Source organism: Polypterus senegalus, chromosome 4, assembly GCF_016835505.1.
Source record: "Polypterus senegalus isolate Bchr_013 chromosome 4, ASM1683550v1, whole genome shotgun sequence".
Taxonomy (NCBI): domain Eukaryota; kingdom Metazoa; phylum Chordata; class Cladistia; order Polypteriformes; family Polypteridae; genus Polypterus; species Polypterus senegalus.
This window is the reverse complement of record NC_053157.1, coordinates 122,821,734-122,842,101: the sequence shown is the minus strand read 5'-3', so window position 1 is coordinate 122,842,101 and position 20,368 is coordinate 122,821,734. Positions and strand designations below refer to the sequence as shown.

The window sequence follows — 20,368 nt, the reverse complement described above, 5'->3', positions numbered from 1 at the left end:
TAAACCTGTTAGGTGAGAGAATACTTTCTTTCTCTTTAATTCTTTATTCAGGCCTTTAACATTCCAGCTCACAAAGTTAACTGTCCCATCATGGAGATATTGATTCTGAATTTTTGATGTCATTTTATAGTCTCAACTGGAAGTGAGACAGCTTTAACCTTAATTTCCAATTTCCCCATGAGCTATTGCTATGCAGCCTATTGTTACATTGCTAGTTGTAATTATAAGGGTTAAAAGGATAGATTAGATATAAACTGCTCTCGTTCTCTTCCTCCCTTATCCCTCTACCCCCCCCCATTTTACCTCCCCACTTGAGGCTGGACCCCACTTCAGAGTCCTGGTCCTCTGACATACCTAGAGAAAGAGCACGTCCAAAGCAAAACACGCCCCCAACGCAGCAGCGTTTTAGGATTAGAGGTAGAGATATCTATTGCCAGTCTAAATACTATATGCCTAAATGTAATCATTAACAAACTATAAGCATAAAATATAATCGTCAGCAATCTTAAAGTATTAAGATAATAAAAACCCAGGGAATGGTGTTAAAAAGTGGTCCAGAATAAGCATAGTAAATCCAAATGCAATAATAACAGTAACAATAAACCATGTTTAAAAAGTGATGTTAAACAGTCTCCTTTAGGGCAGTAAAAAAAACACAAAAAAAAAAAATACATTTCTTCCATACACGCGTCTATTACTGTAAGTAAAACATAAACAGAAAGTGTCCGAGTAATGAAAAGAACATATAATTATAATATCTGTATCATTACTTTGGATCAGACAGCAGGTGATATATAGAGTACTTGCCATGCCATGACAGGATGTGACTCACTATTGTGTTTCAAAAAAGTGACTGGATCAGCTTCCTTAATTCCTTTTCTGCTTCTTCCTTGCTGGCGAAGACAGAGAATCGACCTTGCATTTCCACTTTGTTTGGCAGGATACAAAAGGCTGTATTTGATATCAGCTTGCGGTAACCGCTGTTTAATGTTGTAGAAGGCTGTAAGTTTAGCAGCTGTCAGTAAGAAATCCGTGAAAATACGAATGTGATTATTTTCAAATATAATCTCTTGCTTGTGTCTGAGACGTGCCATCACATCTATCTTAAATAATAATCTCTCAAAGCGGACAATAAAAGACCTAGATCTAAAGGTCTAAGATCCGCGTATGCGATAAGCTGCTGCTATCTCACCATCTGATTTAAATTCTTCTCCAGTTATTTTAGAGAAAAGTTCAACTGCGAATTTCACTGGGTTTGGACTTTCATGATTCTCAGGTAGACCTTCAATTCTAATATTATTCCTTTTGCATCCATCTTCCAGAGCAGCAAGTCTGTCTCTGAGTTTCTTGCATTCAGAATTCGCAGCTCTAGCTTTTCCATCAGCGTTAGATGCCAGTTGTTCTTCTGTTTCAATTCGGGCTGTGAATGTCAGCTTGTCGTCCAACTGATCAGCAAGTTTCTTCAGTTTAGACGTATTTTCTTGTATGTGTTCCTCAATTTTCCCCAGCATACCTTTAAAGGTCGCGTCAAAACGATTGTATAGACGCATTTCCAGTTCTTTAATATCATTTCTTCATATTTTTCTGAATGTCTTTCTTAAGCTCACTTATGGCCGTGGCCAATGTTGTGATCATTTCCTTCAGTTCGGAGAAATAGATTCGGCTTTCGTGCTCCGCAGAATTTTTATCATTCAGTTTTCTAAACTAGTTTTAACCAGTATAGGATTGTCTGGAAAAGGAGAACAACAGTATAGTGACCGTGGGTCATGGGTGTAATTGAAACTCCCCAGATCCCATAAAATTTAGAGCATTCTTGGTTTTGTGGATATTTATAGAACATAAATGTAAAGTGCAGTGCATTGCCTCTAACTGCTGTTTGCTGAATAAGGCTACATTTTAATAATTAATAATGCTGTTTCTCACAAAAATCGAGCATATTAACTGCCAGCTCAAAATTGGCACAAAATGAATGAATATGCATAAATCACAAATATATAATCGTTCAGCAAATTTTGTTTTCTCACATGTAGCTGGTTTAAAACACTACTGCAAGAGTCCTCATTTAGGCCAGCCAAAGTGATCACTTAATGCCAGTTCTGTTCTGCCTTCACTGGCCTCTGTGTTATAGACCTGAAAATAAAATGCTATTCTGTTGCATATATAAATGACCGTGCACCTGGCTACATCAGTAATCTTCTACATCACAGTCCTGTTCACACATTCTAGTACATTGATGCTTGTAAAGCTTGTTGTGCCCCGCATTAACCTGTGGTCATTGGTATTGGACTTTTGCTCATCATTACAGATGCATTATCCTTCCTTTCAACCAATAACAGAAACCTTACATGAACTTAGGTTGTTTGACATACTGTATCTCTATACCCTTTGTATCGCTGAGAAAAAAGAACATTATTTTCCAGACTGGCTTTTTGTCTGCTTGAGAAAAGAAGCCTCTAAATTACTCTTAACAAAGCTGAAATGTTCCAGCTATTGTTTTAGTTTAGCAGGTATAGTGTACTGTTGAACAATGTCCAATTTTTCTTTTACTTTCTAGTTAATTGCTTCTGACACAGCTGTTTTAATATGCAGAAATACAACTATGCTTTTATATCAGTTTTTTATAGAGTAAATAATAATATTTTGTCTCACTAGTTAGATTAGATCCGTAATTAGAAATGCTGGTTAATTATTTTTATGTAATAAATCGGCAACAAAAGCTGGTAATTACCATTTTCCTCATAAATGCATAGTTCTTGTGATCCTGTATGCATAAGAACTGGAAAAGGTAGTGCCTCGTGTATTTTTCTGTTTGCAGTACAGTGATCCCTCGCTATATCGTGCTTAGACTTTCGCAGCTTCACTCCATCACAGATTTTAAATGTAAGCATATCTAAATATATATCACAGATTTTTCGCTGGTTTCCGGATTTCTGTGGACAATGGGTCTTTTAATTTATGGTACATACTTCCTCAGTTTGTTTGCCCAGTTGATTTCATACAAGGGACGCTATTGGCGGATGGCTGAGAAGCTACCCAATCAGAGCACGTATTGCGTATTAAATAAAATTCCTCAATGATATATGATATGCTTCCCGTATGGTGCTTTGCACACTTAAAAGCTCTAGCAGCACATATGGCTTTTTGATTGTTTGCTTTTCTCTGTCTCTCTCACTCTCTCTGACATTCTCTGCTCCTGATGGAGGGGGTGTGAGCAGAGGGGCTGTTTGCACAGAGGCTGTTTGCCTAGAGGATATGGACGCTCCTCTTAAAAATGCTGAAAGACTACCTTCACATTGCTCCCTTTTTCTTGCAGCCGCTTTATCACGGTGCTTTGCATACTTAAAAGCCCAACAGCTCGTATTGATTTTTGATTGTTTGCTTTTCTCTCTCTGCCTCTGCCTCTGCCTCTCTCTCTCTCTCTCTCTCTCTCTCTCTGACATTCTCTTCTCCTGATGTGCGCTCCCATTGAAGAGGAAGATATGTTTGCATTCTTTTAATTATGAGGAAGAACTGTCATCTCTGCCTTGTCATGGAGTACAGTTTAAACTTTTGACTAAAGGGTGTTCTTTCATGTCTACGGGGCTCTAATAATGTTAAAAAACATATTTAGAAGGTAAACAAGTTTTCAATGCTCTAACTGTGAAAATATTAGATTTATAAATAAAGAATCCTACTTCGTGGAAATTCATTTATCACGGTAGAGTCTGGAACGGATTAACCGCAATAAACGGTTTACTGTATAACTGTGCGGAGAATATTTATAAACAGTGTGGGAGAGATTATAAGGGCTTAAAATATATAAAAATAACCATACAAACATATGGTTTCTACTTCGCAGATTTTCACCTATCAAGGAGGGATTACTGTATTGCTTTTACAGTTACATTCATTCTCCTCTGTTAGCCGTTACAGTACTGCCTCTGTATGTGACATGGGAAAAAATGTTGATGAATTCCCAAATATCTACTGTAGTTATGAGTATTTTGCTACTTAATATACTTAGTTTGCCAAAAGAAACATAAGCATAGTTCATATGGTTCCCTAGTGTGAAATAACGAGTCTCAACACACTAAAAAAGGTTTGGGGCAGCCACCTGTATATTGTTCCTGGCTGCAAAAGGATTTAAAGTGCACAACTGATGTTGCTTGTTTGAGTTCCCAATATGAATTGCACTTGGTTTGGCAATATGGAGGATTTATAGTCTGTAACCCGGAAGTGACTTCAGTCTGGGAGCCGGAACTGGCAGTGACATCATTCTGGGAGCTGGAACCCGAAGTGACCTTGAATCAGGTCAGTTTTCCCGTATTTGATCTGCAGGATTAACAGAAACTGGTTTAGAGCACCCCGCCACCCCCTGGACCGTTAGGTAATCACCTCCACTTGGTCCATTCAGCTCGCTCCTAGTCGCACGTGTGTAACACTAGATTTATAGTTAACACGCGTGATGCCACTACTTCATTAAGAAACTTGTGCAATAAATGCAGTGTTTGAGTATAATATTTTTATTTTCCCACTGGCTATCTTTTAATAAGTATGTTTTAACATTTTTAACAGATAGCAATCCAGGATTATTCTTTGCCTTCTGTGCTGTGATAAATGGAATTAAGTATAAAACAGGACTGGGAAAGAAGAAGAAAGATGCCAAAGCCTCAGCTGCAAAGCTAGCACTTGATGAGCTGCTTCAGACCCTTGTTCCTAAGTCAGTAATTAAGGAAACCACAGGTAACATAATGAGAAAAGGTTAATAAGAAAATTGTGGATGAGATTTTACGAAGTAGGTGCAAATCTAGTTTTCTGGATCTATACCATGAAGTGTACTTTTAAATACTAGCCTCTATGAAAGGATTCTGTTTCAGATGTATCATTCAACTGGGGAGGATTGATTTCAAGATGGAAACTCTAAAATGTGGTGTTTTAAGTATCGGAACAACATCTTATTTTAAACTACACATAAATATTACAGCATTATACCACAGGCTTATTAATTACTAGCTGTGTGTGGTCTTCAGGACAAAAAACAACTCAGAGACTCCCTAGCAGTTTTACTATATTTGTGAACTTGGAGGGGCATCAGCTAGCTCTTAAGAATTACCTTGGGCAGAGGACATGGGGCCCACCTGTGTTTTAAGTGAAAAATTCAAGCCTTGTCTTTTGTTGCTGAGGTGTTTCAATTGCACGTTGTTGAGTCATGGTGTTTGCTTCCTTTCATCGTTGTGTCTCTTCATCTGTGTTATTAGCACAACATTGTTGAGCAGCGATGTTTGCTACACACAGGTCTTTCGTGTTTCTTTCCTTTAGCTACGTAGGGTAATATTGGAGAGAAGGTTTTATGTGTATAAATTAGATAAAATACCATCCTGTCAGGGCTTTTTCAGTTTTAGATTTTGGACTGAGTTAATGGGAATGGATTACCTTAGAGTTTATCACAAGTAAAATCCCTAATGGGCTAGCTGCCTTCTGGGTTCATAACCCAAAAGGTTCCTTTTGTTTTTATTTAATGATGTCAAGAAAATCCATACTTTGTTGAAAAGTTAGTAATATGTAATTTTATGTTCAAATAGAATTAAAATATTTTTACAGCTTTTCTTTTAGATATTTACATTTATATATTTATTAAATCCATTAATGCTTTAATTCATGGAGTAATTGGATGTTGGATGGCACATTATTTTCAAACAAAGTTTTCTCATCTTGCACAGTGTTGTCTTTCAAACAGCAAATTGTGCGTGTTGCAAAATGTTCATAGGAAATGCATTGCACAGGGCTGTTTGAAGATTTCTTGTTTGAAAAGTGCAGAAATAATGACAAATGCAGAAGAATACACAATGTTAATGTAATGAATTTCAACAGCTGTCTAGATGGTATGGTATGAATATAAGATGGTGTTAAAAGACCTTTAAATTAAATTAAAATAAGAAATGTTAGTGTATAATAATGTTTTCTTAGAAGCAGCTTTACTTACCGCAGAGAACAACTTTACAGCAGACCTCCCCTACCCAACATTGGATATGTAACTAGGCTGGCCTTTTTCCAGGGAAGAGACTTTTCCTCCTTGACAATTTGGCTTCTATGCCAAGTAACAGAGGTGACTTCACAGAGTACAAGAAGCCGCCCCCATGTTTATCGAAAAACTGAAACAATACTGTATTATCATGGTATTTCCCTCCACTTGCCCTTTTACCTGTTTCCTCAAGGGTAAGGGTTCTCGTCAAGTTCGTTATCGGGTTGGTCTACTGTTGCACTTTAAGATGAACACACACACACACACACACACACACACACACACACAGATAAACACACACACAGACCCTAACCACAACAGTGCTCCATGAATGACACACACACGCTGATTAACCCTTAGCACTTTAAACCACACAAGTGCTATAGGAATAACAGCCTGTCATTCAGCACTTCAAGAGACTTACTTATTTTCGGCACGAACAACAATACGATGTTTTAGTGATATCTCAGACCTAAATATTACTTTTGGTCTACAAGAATACATTTAAACATACAAACACTCAGCACTCTTGACTATAGGCCATTCATCAGCCAAGAATACCTTCTTTCTCGTATTTGTTCCTTCTGTTGAGTATAGCGCTCTCACTCTCAGCCATATAAACCTCGCAGCACAGAAATAATGGCAAAAATCCGGCTGTCACCAGGTGCTCAAAGAAATCTAACTTATTACTTCAATCACTCTAGACATTAAGACAAAGCATTGAAAGTTAAAAGCAGCATGGTATTACAAGAATAATAATAATACCACAAGAACAAAGAATACTAGAAAATAGGTAGTGATAGGAAAGTCTGAATATATATATATATAGTCTTTAGAAAAAGCTTACGAAAAAGTTACAAATGACAAGGATGAATGCCCCAGGGAAGCGTTTGATTTAGCAATCGATATTCATGATGCCTTTCTGACGACCAGGGCCGTCTTCGTCCGTTCCTCTTCTTCTTCTCTTCTTCTCTCTTCCTCTCCCTTTGCTTCTCTCTTCTTCTCCCTTTGCTTCTCTCTCTTGCTTTCCAAACCGAGGCATATTTATTATGAAATGTCAAGCCTTGGTTTCACAACACATGCACCTGATTGGCTGGCTGTCCAAATGATTTATGAATTAATTCAATGTCCGTTTTCCCACACAACAAAACCTTTGATGTGCTCTGAGGTATCAGTAGTTCTTCCTGTCCCAGGCTATAAAGCAAATTGTTGTTCCAGATGTCCATCCATAAAGTAATCAATAGCCTGAGGTATCAGCTCAGCATCCTTTCCCAGGCTATAAAACCAAATTTGCACGAAGCTATGAACAAGTGTTATAAAAGTAAGGGAAGAAAACCTGCTTTAATTTGTTAATTTCATCTGTTGTCTTGTCTTGAACAAAATATAATGGAAACCAAAATGTACAGATTTTATACACCATAACAAATACACTTTAACACTCGTCTGCTTAGAGTGAAGTAGATGTAGAATGCATTATAGCAAAATCTGCTCTTGTGAACTTTTGTTACTTTTTGTAAATTTATACTATTATTTTTGATGCATATTATATTAAAAATAGGTACTTGATTACATATACTCATTTCTTAAACAAATCTGTGAAAATTGTAATAAGTTATATGTAGGTGTGGCTTGTTGAAGTTTGTGGAATTAACATTTATTTGTTGGCCATGGTATTGTTGCAGATGCTGTTGTTAAAATTGGTCTCATGCAGGACTTGTGCTTCTAATTTTTTAACACTACCAACATACCTTAAAGTGCTCCTGAATTCTAGGTAGTTGAGATCATGCACAACACTCAAGCACTCCAACTTAAGCCTCGACCATTTGTTTTTCTTATTGTAATAAAGTGATGTAGGTGTGGCATGTGACATAATTTACCAAAAATCAACACGTTAATTTGTTGATAATCATCACTGTTATCAATGTCATTGATTAGTTGCTGCAGCTGTAAAACAACCAACATGATATGCATGAATACTGAGTTATGTTAAGTAATTTCCAGTCAGAAAAATGTTTTAATTTTTAGGACATTTTTAGGTAAAATATGTATATTTTCTGTTGAATTCTATACTAGCAAAATACCCGCGCTTCGCAGCGAAGAAGTAGTGTGTTAAAGAAGTAATGAAAAAGAAAAGGAAACATTTTAATAATAACGTAACATTATTGACAATGTAATTGTTTTGTCATTGTCATGAGTGTTGCTGGCATATATATATATATATATATATATATATATATATATATATATATATATATATATATATATATATATATATACACACATATACACACAGTGGTGTGAAAAACTATTTGCCCCCTTCCTGATTTCTTATTCTTTTGCATGTTTGTCACACATTTAACCATTAGTCAAACATAACACAAGTAAACACAAGTAAACACAAAATGCAGTTTTTAAATGATGGTTTCTACTATTTAGGGAGGAAAAAAAATCCAAACCTATATATACATATATACTAGCAGAATACCCGCGCTTCGCAGCGGAGAAGTAGTGTGTTAAAGAAGGTACGAAAAAGAAAAGGAAAATTTTTAAAAATAACGTAACATGATTGTTAATGTAATTGTTTTGTCATTTATATGAGTGTTGTTGTCATATCTATCTATTTATATATATATATATATATATATATCTCTATATATATATATCTCTATATATATATCTCTATCTATGTATCTATGTATGTATGTATGTATATATAGCAAAATACCCGCGCTTGGCAGCGGAGAAGTAATGTGTTAAAGAAGGAAAGAGAAAGAAAAGGAAACATTTTGAAAATAACGTAACATGATTGTCAATGTAATTGTTTTGTCACTGTTATGAGTGTCGCTGTGATATATATAGCAAAATAGCCGCGCTTCGCAGCGATGTCATGTGTTAAAGAAGTTATGAAAAAGTAAAGGAAACATTTTAAAAATAATGTAACATGATTGTCAAAGTAATTGTTTTGTGTATTTGGTGGCAGCATCACAAAGTTATTTTCGTCTAGCTCCATCAGAAATTGTACCATGACGTCTGACACGCCTCCTTTTTACTGTTTTCTCACAGCTTGGATTGCTGCTGTCATATATACACACACACACACACACACACACACACACACACACACACACACACACACACACACACACACACACATACATACATACATACATACATACATACATACATACATACATACATATATATACACATACATATACTTGTGTGTATGTTTGTATGTGTCTATATGTGTGTGTATAGCTTTGGTCACTGAGTGCAAGGGAAAAATAATAAAATATAGTCTAAGTTATTAAACAGTAAAACATTAACGTTTTAAGAAGTACAGGTACATTGAGCTGCGGTGGGTTGGCACCCTGCCCAGGATTGGTTCCTGCCTTGTGCCCTGTGTTGGCTGGGATTGGCTCCAGCAGACCACCGTGACCCTGTATTCGGATTCAGCAGGTTAGAAAATGGATGGATGGAGGTACATTGAGCACTACTGCAGTGGTTGCGGGTAAACTACATTTTAAAGACTGTGTAACACAACAGGTAAGTAACTAACAGCAGCTAAAATGTATATGGATCATCTCTCGGTAGTAGATCCCTTTTGAAAGGCGCTACACGACGGCTGTGGTATAGAAATTACATTTTCTATGTGAACGTTCAAATTTGTGCCTCTGGTAATGTGCCTTACCGGCAATTAAAGAAAATTAGTTTTGTGTCCTCTGCAGTGTTAAGAGAGAAAGGCTTTGGTTTGGGATAAAAGGAAAAAAGGTGTAAAGAAAGGAAAGTTGCCTTTTTCTTTTATATAGTAGAGAGATGTGTTCGCTGACGTTATGATCGCCTTTTGGGGACAGTCGCGGTGGGTCTTGTGTAGACTGGTGAGACGTCCCCGCCATTAATCGGCTGTGATGGCACTGTCAGTCCTCCACTCCTGTGCGTATCTTCATAATCCGAGCTGACGACCTCATAATCGTAGTCGTGCAAAAGAAAGTGTGAATCGCCTTAATATTATTTTGCCATGGTGTAGAAAAGGGGTCCCGTGTTTGCACTTGTCTGGGCTATAGCGCAGGGGAGGAAGAAAAAAATTAAAAGTGCTCACTTTGACTTAAGGCAGAAGCGCAGTCAGCGTCTCAAAGGCCGGCACAGCTATGCACGCGCTGGCTGCTCGACTTTTGCTGGGCAGGAGACCCCAGTTTTGTCCGACACGTTCATGATATCAAAAGTCTCAGCGCTCTTTGGAGGTAATTCATATATTATATATATAGCAAAATACCCGCGCCTCGCAGCGGAGAAGTAGTGTGTTAAAGAAGTAATGAAAAAGAAAAGGAAACATTTTAATAATAACGTAACATGATTGACATTGTCATGAGTGTTGCTGTCATATATATTCCTGCCTAAATAAGTCACCTCGCTTTGCTCTTACTTTTTACCGTTCATTTAATCATGGCTAGTGGCGGAAAAATTATAAAATGGAAGGAGGATGGCTTTACCAAAACAATTATTGATGGCGAATCGATTATTCATAAAGCTTGAATTGGTGATCTGTTTTTCTGTGTTAACCTCATATTTTTTCATACTTCTTCTCAAACTAAGGTGGTGCGAGGGTAAAATGAATCGGGATGCGCTGATCAATGTAATCGTGTACCAGGAAATCATGCATTGACAAAAGCTCCCTTTGCTTGTAATGCAAAGTGTGATTAAATGCATTATTTTTAAGCGTTATGGAGCACATGCATCGAAGCTTCTCAGCTGTGCTTGTGCTAAGAAAAGGAAAGATTTTAAAAATAACGTAACACGATTGTCAATGTAACCTTTTGTAAGTAGTGCCTGGAGGATTCAGTGTGGAGAAACTCTAGAGACAGCGTGTGTATTAACTTGTGGATTTTTCTGTGAGTATTTGGTGGCAGTGTGACGGTTGCTTGAAGACGGCGTTAGCCGCGGAGCTCAGCTCAGAGCGAAATGAGGTAAATGGGAGGGGAGATGATGACGTGACCCCCCCACCCGCCTTAACTGTCAATCCCCACAAACACAGTCTCGGAATTTGCATAAGCACACCCCTTCACCTACAATTTTAACTTAGTTACAAAGTGATCAAAACTCTCGTTTATATCCGCGTCCTCTCATTAAACTTGTATCCCGCATTACCTGTGGGCATGTGAAACGCCAGCGGTAGCCTGTCTATGAACTTAATTTAAAGTTTAGGTTTACACCTTGCTTTCTTTCCGAGGTAGCAACACTCATGAATATGGTAGTATATGTCACTCGCTCGCTTCTTATTGTTTCGCTGCCTTCTCAATTATATAATGCATGTTTTCTTAAGCGCTTTTTGGAGGTCTTCCTGGTTTTCTACGCACTGCGTTGACAGTCAGTTCACGTGATTACGTGGGAGGCGTGATGATGTCACACGAAACTCCGCCCCCACGTCATTGCAGCTCAACTCCATTACAGTTAATGGAGAAAAATACCTTCCAGTTATGACCATTAGGCGTAGAATTTCGAAATGAAACCTGCCCAACTTTTGTAAGTAAGCTGTAAGGAATGAGCCTGCCAAATTTCAGCCTTCTACCTACACGGAAAGTTGGAGAATTAGTGATGAGTGAGTGAGTGAGGGCTTTGCCTTTTATTAGTATAGATATATACACACACACACACATATATATACAGTCTTTGGGGTGCGAGCAACTGTTGCTGGGGGTGCCAGAATCCATGAAGGAAGAAAAATGAAAAATATTATTTGTACAAAATCTTAATTTATTTATCCATTCCTAAATAATTAAATGGGCAGGCCATTTCGTATCAGTGCAATACGCTGTTTGTTAAAACGGATGACTCCCACTCTTACGTGCAAGTCTGCGTGGATATTATGATTATTACGTTTCTGTTCAAGTTCTATTTAAATTTTAAATAGAAGGAATTTTTATTTAGTCGACAGAATATTATTCCGGAATAAATCAGCTCAAACCTTAAATAACTTATAAAAATAACTCCATAAAAATATATCCTGTCTAAATTATACAAGTTAGAAATAAAGTAAATGTTAAAAGAACAAACATTCAAATTTCTTTACTCTTATGTAATTTTATATAAAAAATAAACTTAAATTTTAAATATCCCAAAAGATTTTGCTCTCCATAAAATATATCCTGTCAAAATTATACAAATTCAAATATGAACATGATGCATAACAAAACCTGGAAATATAAATAAAATTTGTTCTTTTCAGCAATAACAAATCAAATCATTCAGTTGTCTTTGCTCATATGTCATTTTATGAGAGCTGGACGCCTGGCATCTTTTTTTGGCAACAAGTTCGTTTGTGTTTGGTGTGAGGTTCTGTGTTGTGGAGATTCTCAGGATGGACTGCAGGTGCTCATCAGTGAGGCGACTCCTGTGTGCTGTTTTGTTAGTCTTCATGACTGAGAGAGATATGTGCTACCAAACATGCACAAGGTTCGAGCCGCATGTAGACGGAGCTGGAGCATTTGTGCGGGAATGGAGTGAATAAACTGTGCGGGCCGTGCAGTATCGTACTTTGCCTTCAGTGTGCCATTACACTGCAGCTCAATCACCTCCATCTGAATCTGCACAGGTGCAGTTTCCACATCGACGGCAAATGGGTTGCGAAACAACTCAAAATTCTTTTTTTGTTCTTCAAAGTCACCAAAGCACCGCGCGAACTCGTGCGCAGTGCGCCAGTTTATCAGCAAAGTGCGATTTGGGAACATCGTTGTGCCGATTTGGTTCAACATTACTTGGCAACAGGGAAAGTGGGGCAAGTTGCACTGCTGCATTTGTGTCTCCCATAAAAGTAGCTTCACTTGAAATCACTTTGTGATTTTGCACGGGTAAAAACGTCTGCTGAAGTGTCAGATTCTTCTTTAACTCTTCTGCTTTCTGTATCTTGTGCATTGCATTCAGGTCTTTCAGGTTATCTTGATGTTTTGTCTCATAGTGCCGTCTTAGATTAAATTCTGTAATTACAGCCACATTAGCTCCACAAATGAGACGCACGGGTTTACCGGCAATGTCAGTAAACATATACTCAGCCTACCATCGGTTTTTAAAGGGTCTATGTTCAGAATCACCTTTTCTCTTCGGCATCGTGTGGGCTAGCTTCGCAATAATTGCAGCATCATAAGCTAGACTTGATTAACGCGGTAAGTGTTCGGCAAGGCAGCTGAAGCGCTGCATTATGGGATTTGTAGTTTATTGTGCTACCAGCGCTTCATATCCCCGGGCCATTAATAACAATTATACAGTATATAAAATGATCTCGAGGGCTGGATTTAATTACACACCGGGTCGGATGTGGCCCGTGGGCCTTGATTTTGACACATATGGACTAAATAGAACTTAAGAAGGTATATTTTTTCGAATGTGATCGCGCAATTCAGATCGAGTTGACGCGCACTACAGTACATCGAGCCCACATGCTATTGTGGTTTTGCCTGCGTGCCTCAATACACTGAGTATGGCTTTACCAAAACAATCATTGATCACAAATAAAGTATCCATTATTCATAAAGCTTCAATTGGTGATCTGTCTTTCTGCGTTAACTGCATATTTTTTCATACGTCTCAAACCAAGGGGATGCGAAGGTAAAATGAATAAAAATGCGTGCGTATATACTCAGTGCATCCCTCTCGGGAATCGAACCTCGGACGTTGGCGCTAGAGGCGAAGCGTAGCAGTGTAATTCGGTTTTTGTTCAGCACTCTTTGGAACTGTTGCTTTTTTTCTACGCACTGCATCAGTTCACGTGAGCTGCTGAATATGGTTTTATATGTCACTCGCTCGCTTCTAATTGTTTCGCTGCCTTCTTAATTATATAATGCATGTTTTCTTAAGCGCTTTTTGGAGCTCTTCCTGGTTTTCTATGTGCTGCGTAATTATGTTGGAGGCGTGATGATGTCAAACGAAACTCCGCCCCCCACGGCTTTCGAGCTCAACTCCATTACAGTAAATGGAGGAAAATAGCTTCTAGTTATGACCATTATGCGTAGAATTTCGAAATTAAACCTGCCCAACTTTTGTAAGGAAGCTATAAGGAATGAACCTGCCAAATTTCAGCCTTCTACCTACACGGCAAGTTGGAGAATTAGTGATGAGTGAGTGAGTCAGTCAGTCAGTGAGGGCTTTGCCTTTTATTAGTATAGATATACACAAATTGAAGCATATTTATTTTCTTGTGTTTAATTTTTGGAGGCTGCCTAAAACTGTAAAGGATTGCATTTATAATGTAAAGCACTTTTTTTTTTTTAATTTTAGAAGGATCACCTCTATTGCCTATAAATTCAAATGATGTATCTTGCCGTAAGTCCGTATCTGGCAAATTTGGTCACGGTAAGCAATTTCTTATTTGAAGACATTCACGTAAAAGTGCTGTTCTGGTCATGTTGTTTGTTTTTTGTTTTTTTTCCTCTCTCTCTAAAACAGTGTATATTATCTGTCATAACCTCCAGACCTTTTAAACTATGCATTCATACTTACCACTACTTAATGCTGAACAGTTGAGTCCTTTAATAATAATATATATTATCACCTTTACAATATTTAAACAAATAATTGTTTTTTTATCCTCATGAAACATTTAAAATGTCACAAGTTTTCCTATACAGTATCTGGGTTGTATACTGTATACCACTGAGCCCCAAACCACAAACACAGTGTCACCTAACACAATTCCATATTCAAATAAAGGGATGTTATTTGTAACCAGCACTTTCTAAATAAGCACCAGACAAAACAGACAAGTGTAACCATGAGATTTTTTTTGCTCCTTCCATCCTCCTAATGAGTGTTTCCTGCTGCCTCCCGACTCTAATTTATTTAAGGTGAAGTGGAGCAGCTCTTATCTCAGACCCAGGAGTATTCATGGTGCTGGGACAAGGACTGTTGGAAGCATTTCTGGATCAGGTAGGAGTCCCATGAAGCCAGGATTGTAAACCTCTGGTAGCACCCACAGAACCCAACAGGCAACTAGCCCATTGGGGGAGAAAATATTCACCAGTCATCATCCTATCCCACAGTCCCTTACATTACACTGGCCTCCTTGCCAGGTAAGGATCCCTGACCGGGATGCCAGATCCATGTGTGTCATTCATTGCAACATATAAGAGACCTTATTGATATATGCAATATTGTTTTACATGTCCTGAGAATGCATACTCGAAGTTTTTTTTTGTTTTGTTTTGTTTTTTTTAACGTTTGAAAAATGTATCTTTGAATATTTGTTACATTTTATTAATCATGTGATTCAAATTGTTTCTGTTTAATTAAGTAGTTAACATTACCTCAGATTCTGATGTAATATTGAACATAAGCAAATGTTTAACAGTATTGATTGACTTGTTTTTTGTTGCATGCAGTGTGTCATTAAGCACAAAAAGAATTATGTCATCATAGATCTGCTCTGGAGATAATATTATTTTTGTTTTAGGCATAAATACATCTCCTTTTTCAAGGATTACAGAATGTGTTCAACGTTTGTTTAACAGTCTTCTTGTTAATTACCCCGAGTTCTATAGTTGTGGAAGCACAGTGGCAGCATTTATTATTGAGTCACGTAAGTAAAGTAATTGTAAGCTAAACCAAGTTACTCTAAATGCTACCTTTATTTTTCATTCCTTCACCTACTTGCATTTGTCTTGTTGCTTTTAAATTCACCAAAGTGTGCCGTTTAAACTTGCCTGTTATGCCATGTCTTATGAAACTTCACGTCATATGGGTACTGTGGCACAGAATATAGTTGAAGTCATCCATACATAAAAATGTGAAATTGCCTAATCTAGCCCTGGGTCACAAGGTAGCTTAAAAAGTAGTAACAGATTCAATGTAAAACCCATTCCTGGAAAGGGGCCATTACAGGGCATGTACTCATGCACACACCCACTCATACACTCTTAAAAAGCTGACAGAGAATCAACAACAACAACATTTATTTATATAGAACATTTTCATACAAATAATGTAGATCAAGATGCAGTCAAATCAACAATTAACCGGATAATGCAAGTCTTTAGAGTGTGCTAGGAAAATCAGACCACCTATGTGGACATTGGGTAAACATACAAACTCTCCACGAATAGCCCCCAAACCCACTTTTGAATTCAAGACTCTGAAATTGTTGGTTGGCAGCTTAGTACATAAAACCAAGTGATGCTTACTGAAACTGTACTAACATATTCAATTCACTACTAAAACTCTTGTGGAAAATACTCTGTAAACAAAAAATAGTCATTGTTACAAATTATATTCAGAATGGACATCCTTTCATTATGGAGCCACCAATGTTCCCTTGCTCAGTGCAACATGACAGATTGAAGAAATAAATCCAACTGAATATTTTCCTTTATCAGTTTATACCAATCAGCACACAGATAAATAGTATATTCTAGTAACACCCCTCTGTTATTAAGTAACATCCAGAGTTCCCAAAATAGTTAATCATTTAAAGTATTGGTTAACTATTTGGTTCACAGAAATCAGACTTTTTATGTAAACTGTTATCAGGGAGCAAAATGCAAATTTAAAATGTTACATGATCTATCTCTAATTTAAATATACTGGTACAAATGATATCACAGTGCCCTAGTTTAAAAGGTATGCGGCTTGAAGCACTTTTATCATCTTCTTCTTTTTCTGAAACACAACCCTTTACAGATCTGTGGTTGCAGTAATAGCGAATTTTTAAGTAATATTTTGATGCCATGAAAGACACTCTATATCCTGATTTACTTCTTTGTCATGCTAGAACAGTTAAGCATCTATCACTGCAAACAAAACCTAATATTCTTTTCTAAATAAAGATGATGGGAAACAACTACCCTTTTTTTTTTTTTAAATTTTCCTTTTTTGTCATAACAAATCTCCTTTTTATATAGCATTTTCAGGTAGAATATTCTGATTTTAGTTACTTTGTCAGAATCTTAGCTGACTACTGACTTAACACAATGCCTGATCTAATCCGGCATAACAAAAAATTATACAGTAGTGGCCACCTGTGGTTCATCTTTTCTATTGCATCACTGTAAGAGAGAAAAAGTATATTTATCAGTGTAGTTTAGTACCATTTGATATTCCTTAAAAAATTTGTTCCCTCCCTCAGCAGTGATAAATACATATTTATAATGTACGAAAAATAATTAAATATTTTACAATGTAACATTTAGCACATTCATTTTTTTTCATTTGTAAAAGAAGAACAAAAATGCAGTGCCTTCATTTATGTAAAAGAGAAATAGGTTGGCAACAATGCAACTTCTGGCCTGTAAAAGCAAAAAGAATGAGAGCTGAGAAGAAAAAGAAGCAATAATAACCTCATTCATCATGCTTGATTAATCACAAGTAATTTTGTCTCAATTTCCTATATGCATTACAGGTAGAAAGAGGCTGTGTGTTTGGGTCAACTTTCATTTAATTACATTGGCTTGCACATTGTTAATTTGAAAGCTACAGTTTTATCATGAGTCTTTTAATGAACACTGAATAATTCATAAGAATATTACACTGGCACAACAAGGAAAAAAGTAAACATAACAATATAAAAAACAGCACATGCAGTGCAAATGAACACATGCCATCCAGAATTTTTTAACCTGTATTTGAATGTATTTACATTTGCATATTCATATTAAAAATGCATATCAAACTTTGGGGCTAATTCAAAATGTTATAACAACAAAGATTAGTGCCGGCAACACTCCATTATAGGATTCATAGGAATGCTGTGCTTATATGGAATGAAAATGCACAGGCTTTTTTATTTTTTGGAATTCTTGTAAATTTGGAATAGAAGACAATAGGAAGTACTTGGTTAAAAGTTTCTTACATTCACTGCAGAAGAGGGCAAATTTATTTTTTCTTACATTGTTGTGAATAATTTTCTATGTAGCCAGTTTATCTAGTTACCTATTTTAGGCTAGACTACCAGATTTTACATTCAGTTATGCACCCATTGTACTTGTTAGCAAAAAATAGTCATTTAGAAATATAAGTACATGTGCCTCTTTGTATTTTTAATTTAAATAACTAATGTTAAATGGGAATTTAAATACATTTTTCTTCTAAGCCTGTTTGAATAAGCCCCTTCACCTATGAATATTGTGGTAAAAGATCCCTGGGGTTAGATCATCAGGAAAATACAAGTCACTTCTTGATATTTAATATTAATTTATTCAAATTTTGTGTAATAGCATTCTGCTTATACAAATGCCATTTACAAACTGTGGGAATATTACTGCATTCTTCCAAGGAATCTGAAACATTTTTTTTCTTTATTTATTAATCCAGCTACAGTATGTGAAGTTGTGGCATTGGGAACTGGAATCTGTAACACTAGTGAAAATGTTACTGGAAATGGACGGATAGTTCATGACTCCCATGCTGTTGTAACAGCAAGACGCTCCCTTCTTCGGTAAATGTGCTATATTAAATTAAAAATAAAATTTTACCTTTAATATATTTTCTTTCACACCATATGTCTACAGTGTCTCTTGGTTTTGATCCAACCAGCTACTTAAATATAAGGCTACATTTGCTGCTGATACTTTTTGATTCAGCCTTGGTTTACGTCCTTAATACGATTTGGATCTGTTTTACTCTTAACCTCCTTGGCATTAACCCTGTGTCTGACACTTAGAATTCTATCTAAACATGGCTCTTCCTGAGTCAGACTTGGGGGTGATGTGTAATGATCCACTTTAGCGTGTTGCACCCAAATAACTATTGTGAATGTATTCCTCTGCAATCTGGTGAATGAAATAACATAATACTGCCAAAAATCATGAATATTTCTATGCGTTTTACCACTCTAAGGTAATTCATTATTAATGTGTATATTGATTTTCATGAGTGGAGCAGAGACTTCAACTAAAACACAATGATAGTGTAAACAAGAAGCTATAAAGCAAGCTTTAGAGCATACTAAAAGGGAACTGTTGCTTGAATTAAGCAGTAGTGATAACAATGTGATAGTCATTGGTGTCAGGGGAAATACAAAGTCATTAAGCCTTATACTGTAGTAGTGTACAATAACACAATGGGTGACATAAGTTGTGCAGTTCAAGCACTGCCATTTTACCCACTCGTGCACATTAGAAAAATGTGCAAAGAAAGATGATTCTGCTGCCCTGAGTGCAACATCGGGTTCTGTGTTGGTGACTGTCTTAAAACATGTTACACGAAGGATGTGTACACAATCTGCATCAGTTAAACAGTGGACACTAGACATGCGTTTCCTATTGTATTTATGTTAACTTTATGGGATTTACATATTACACATAACATTTTTACTATTGGAAAAAATATGTTTTGAGTTTTTTCTCGGGGTGAACATAACACTATGGCAAAAGAGATGTTTTCAGTATTTTTAATTGTTATTTTTTTTTTTCTTAAACAGATTGTCGGTAAGATAAATAAAAAGGAGACAGTCTGTATCTCTGTTCATCATTAGTCATTTTTTTTTTTAAGAAATGAAAGAAAATAGTAAAGGACCTAAGAGTATTAATTTTCTCCAGTCAACAAACCATAGATGTTTCTAGATATTTGCAGTATTGCAGGTTTTCCTTTCCAAAGGATGGCAGCACACTACATGACTTAGAGCTAGACAGCATATGAAATTTAATATTTGCAGAATTGCAGGGAATGACAGATTATACAACTACCCTCTTGAATTTTCACTACAGCTTTAAATTTCCAAAGTATTACAAAATTATCACATATAGTATTCTAAGACAGTTTAACATTGTCATGGTAAAACTGAACACAAGCAATCAGACATGCATAGCTGTCTTCATCAAGAACTCCTCCTTTCCTTCTGCAGTGAGATAAATTCTCATTGGTTGTCAATTCTCACAAGTGTAAGAGTTTACCCCTACCACATAAACGATCAAACCTGTTTGATTTGTTTTTTCCTTGGGGCATGTTAAAGTCCACTATGATTGATGCACCAAGGTTGTTGTACTATACAAATGGCAGACTTGACATGTGCCACAACTCACTTAGATTTTTCTAAATGAAGGCTATGACTGAAAACCCCTAAAAAAGTTATGTAGAGTGAGACCAACTTAATATGGCAAAATTCAAGTAGTAACAAATTATATAACCTAATAATTTGTTTCATTATCAGCTTTATCAAATATTATTATCAAATATTTAAAACTTTAATTATTATGCTAAAGTATTAAAAGTAGAACTAGGAAAGTTAATGTGTTAATTTTTGTGAATAATATGGCCTGTTTAATGTGTTAAATATTGTCACATCCAGGGCTAGCAATGAGACAAACGCCCCTACTTGTGCTTTGGTCAAGGCAGCATTTTCGTGTAGATTTTTTTTTTTAACATTATGTAACAATGTGAAACTGTTAA

The 20,368-nt window shown here is 36.4% G+C and overlaps 1 protein-coding gene across 3 annotated transcripts in view; it reads left to right on the top strand.

The window, feature by feature from the left end:
- adad1 (adenosine deaminase domain containing 1 (testis-specific)) overlaps positions 1-20,368 on the top strand; it is a 137,126-nt gene that overhangs the window by 65,864 nt on the left and 50,894 nt on the right. For 2 of the 3 annotated variants that reach the window (XM_039751234.1, XM_039751236.1), the window contains exons 4-7: positions 4,555-4,722; positions 14,270-14,344; positions 15,441-15,566; positions 18,293-18,416. In XM_039751234.1, coding sequence (XP_039607168.1) covers positions 4,555-4,722; positions 14,270-14,344; positions 15,441-15,566; positions 18,293-18,416 — 493 coding nt within the window. The remainder of the gene's footprint in view (positions 1-4,554; positions 4,723-14,269; positions 14,345-15,440; positions 15,567-18,292; positions 18,417-20,368) is intronic. The other variant, XM_039751235.1, reaches the window with a different exon arrangement.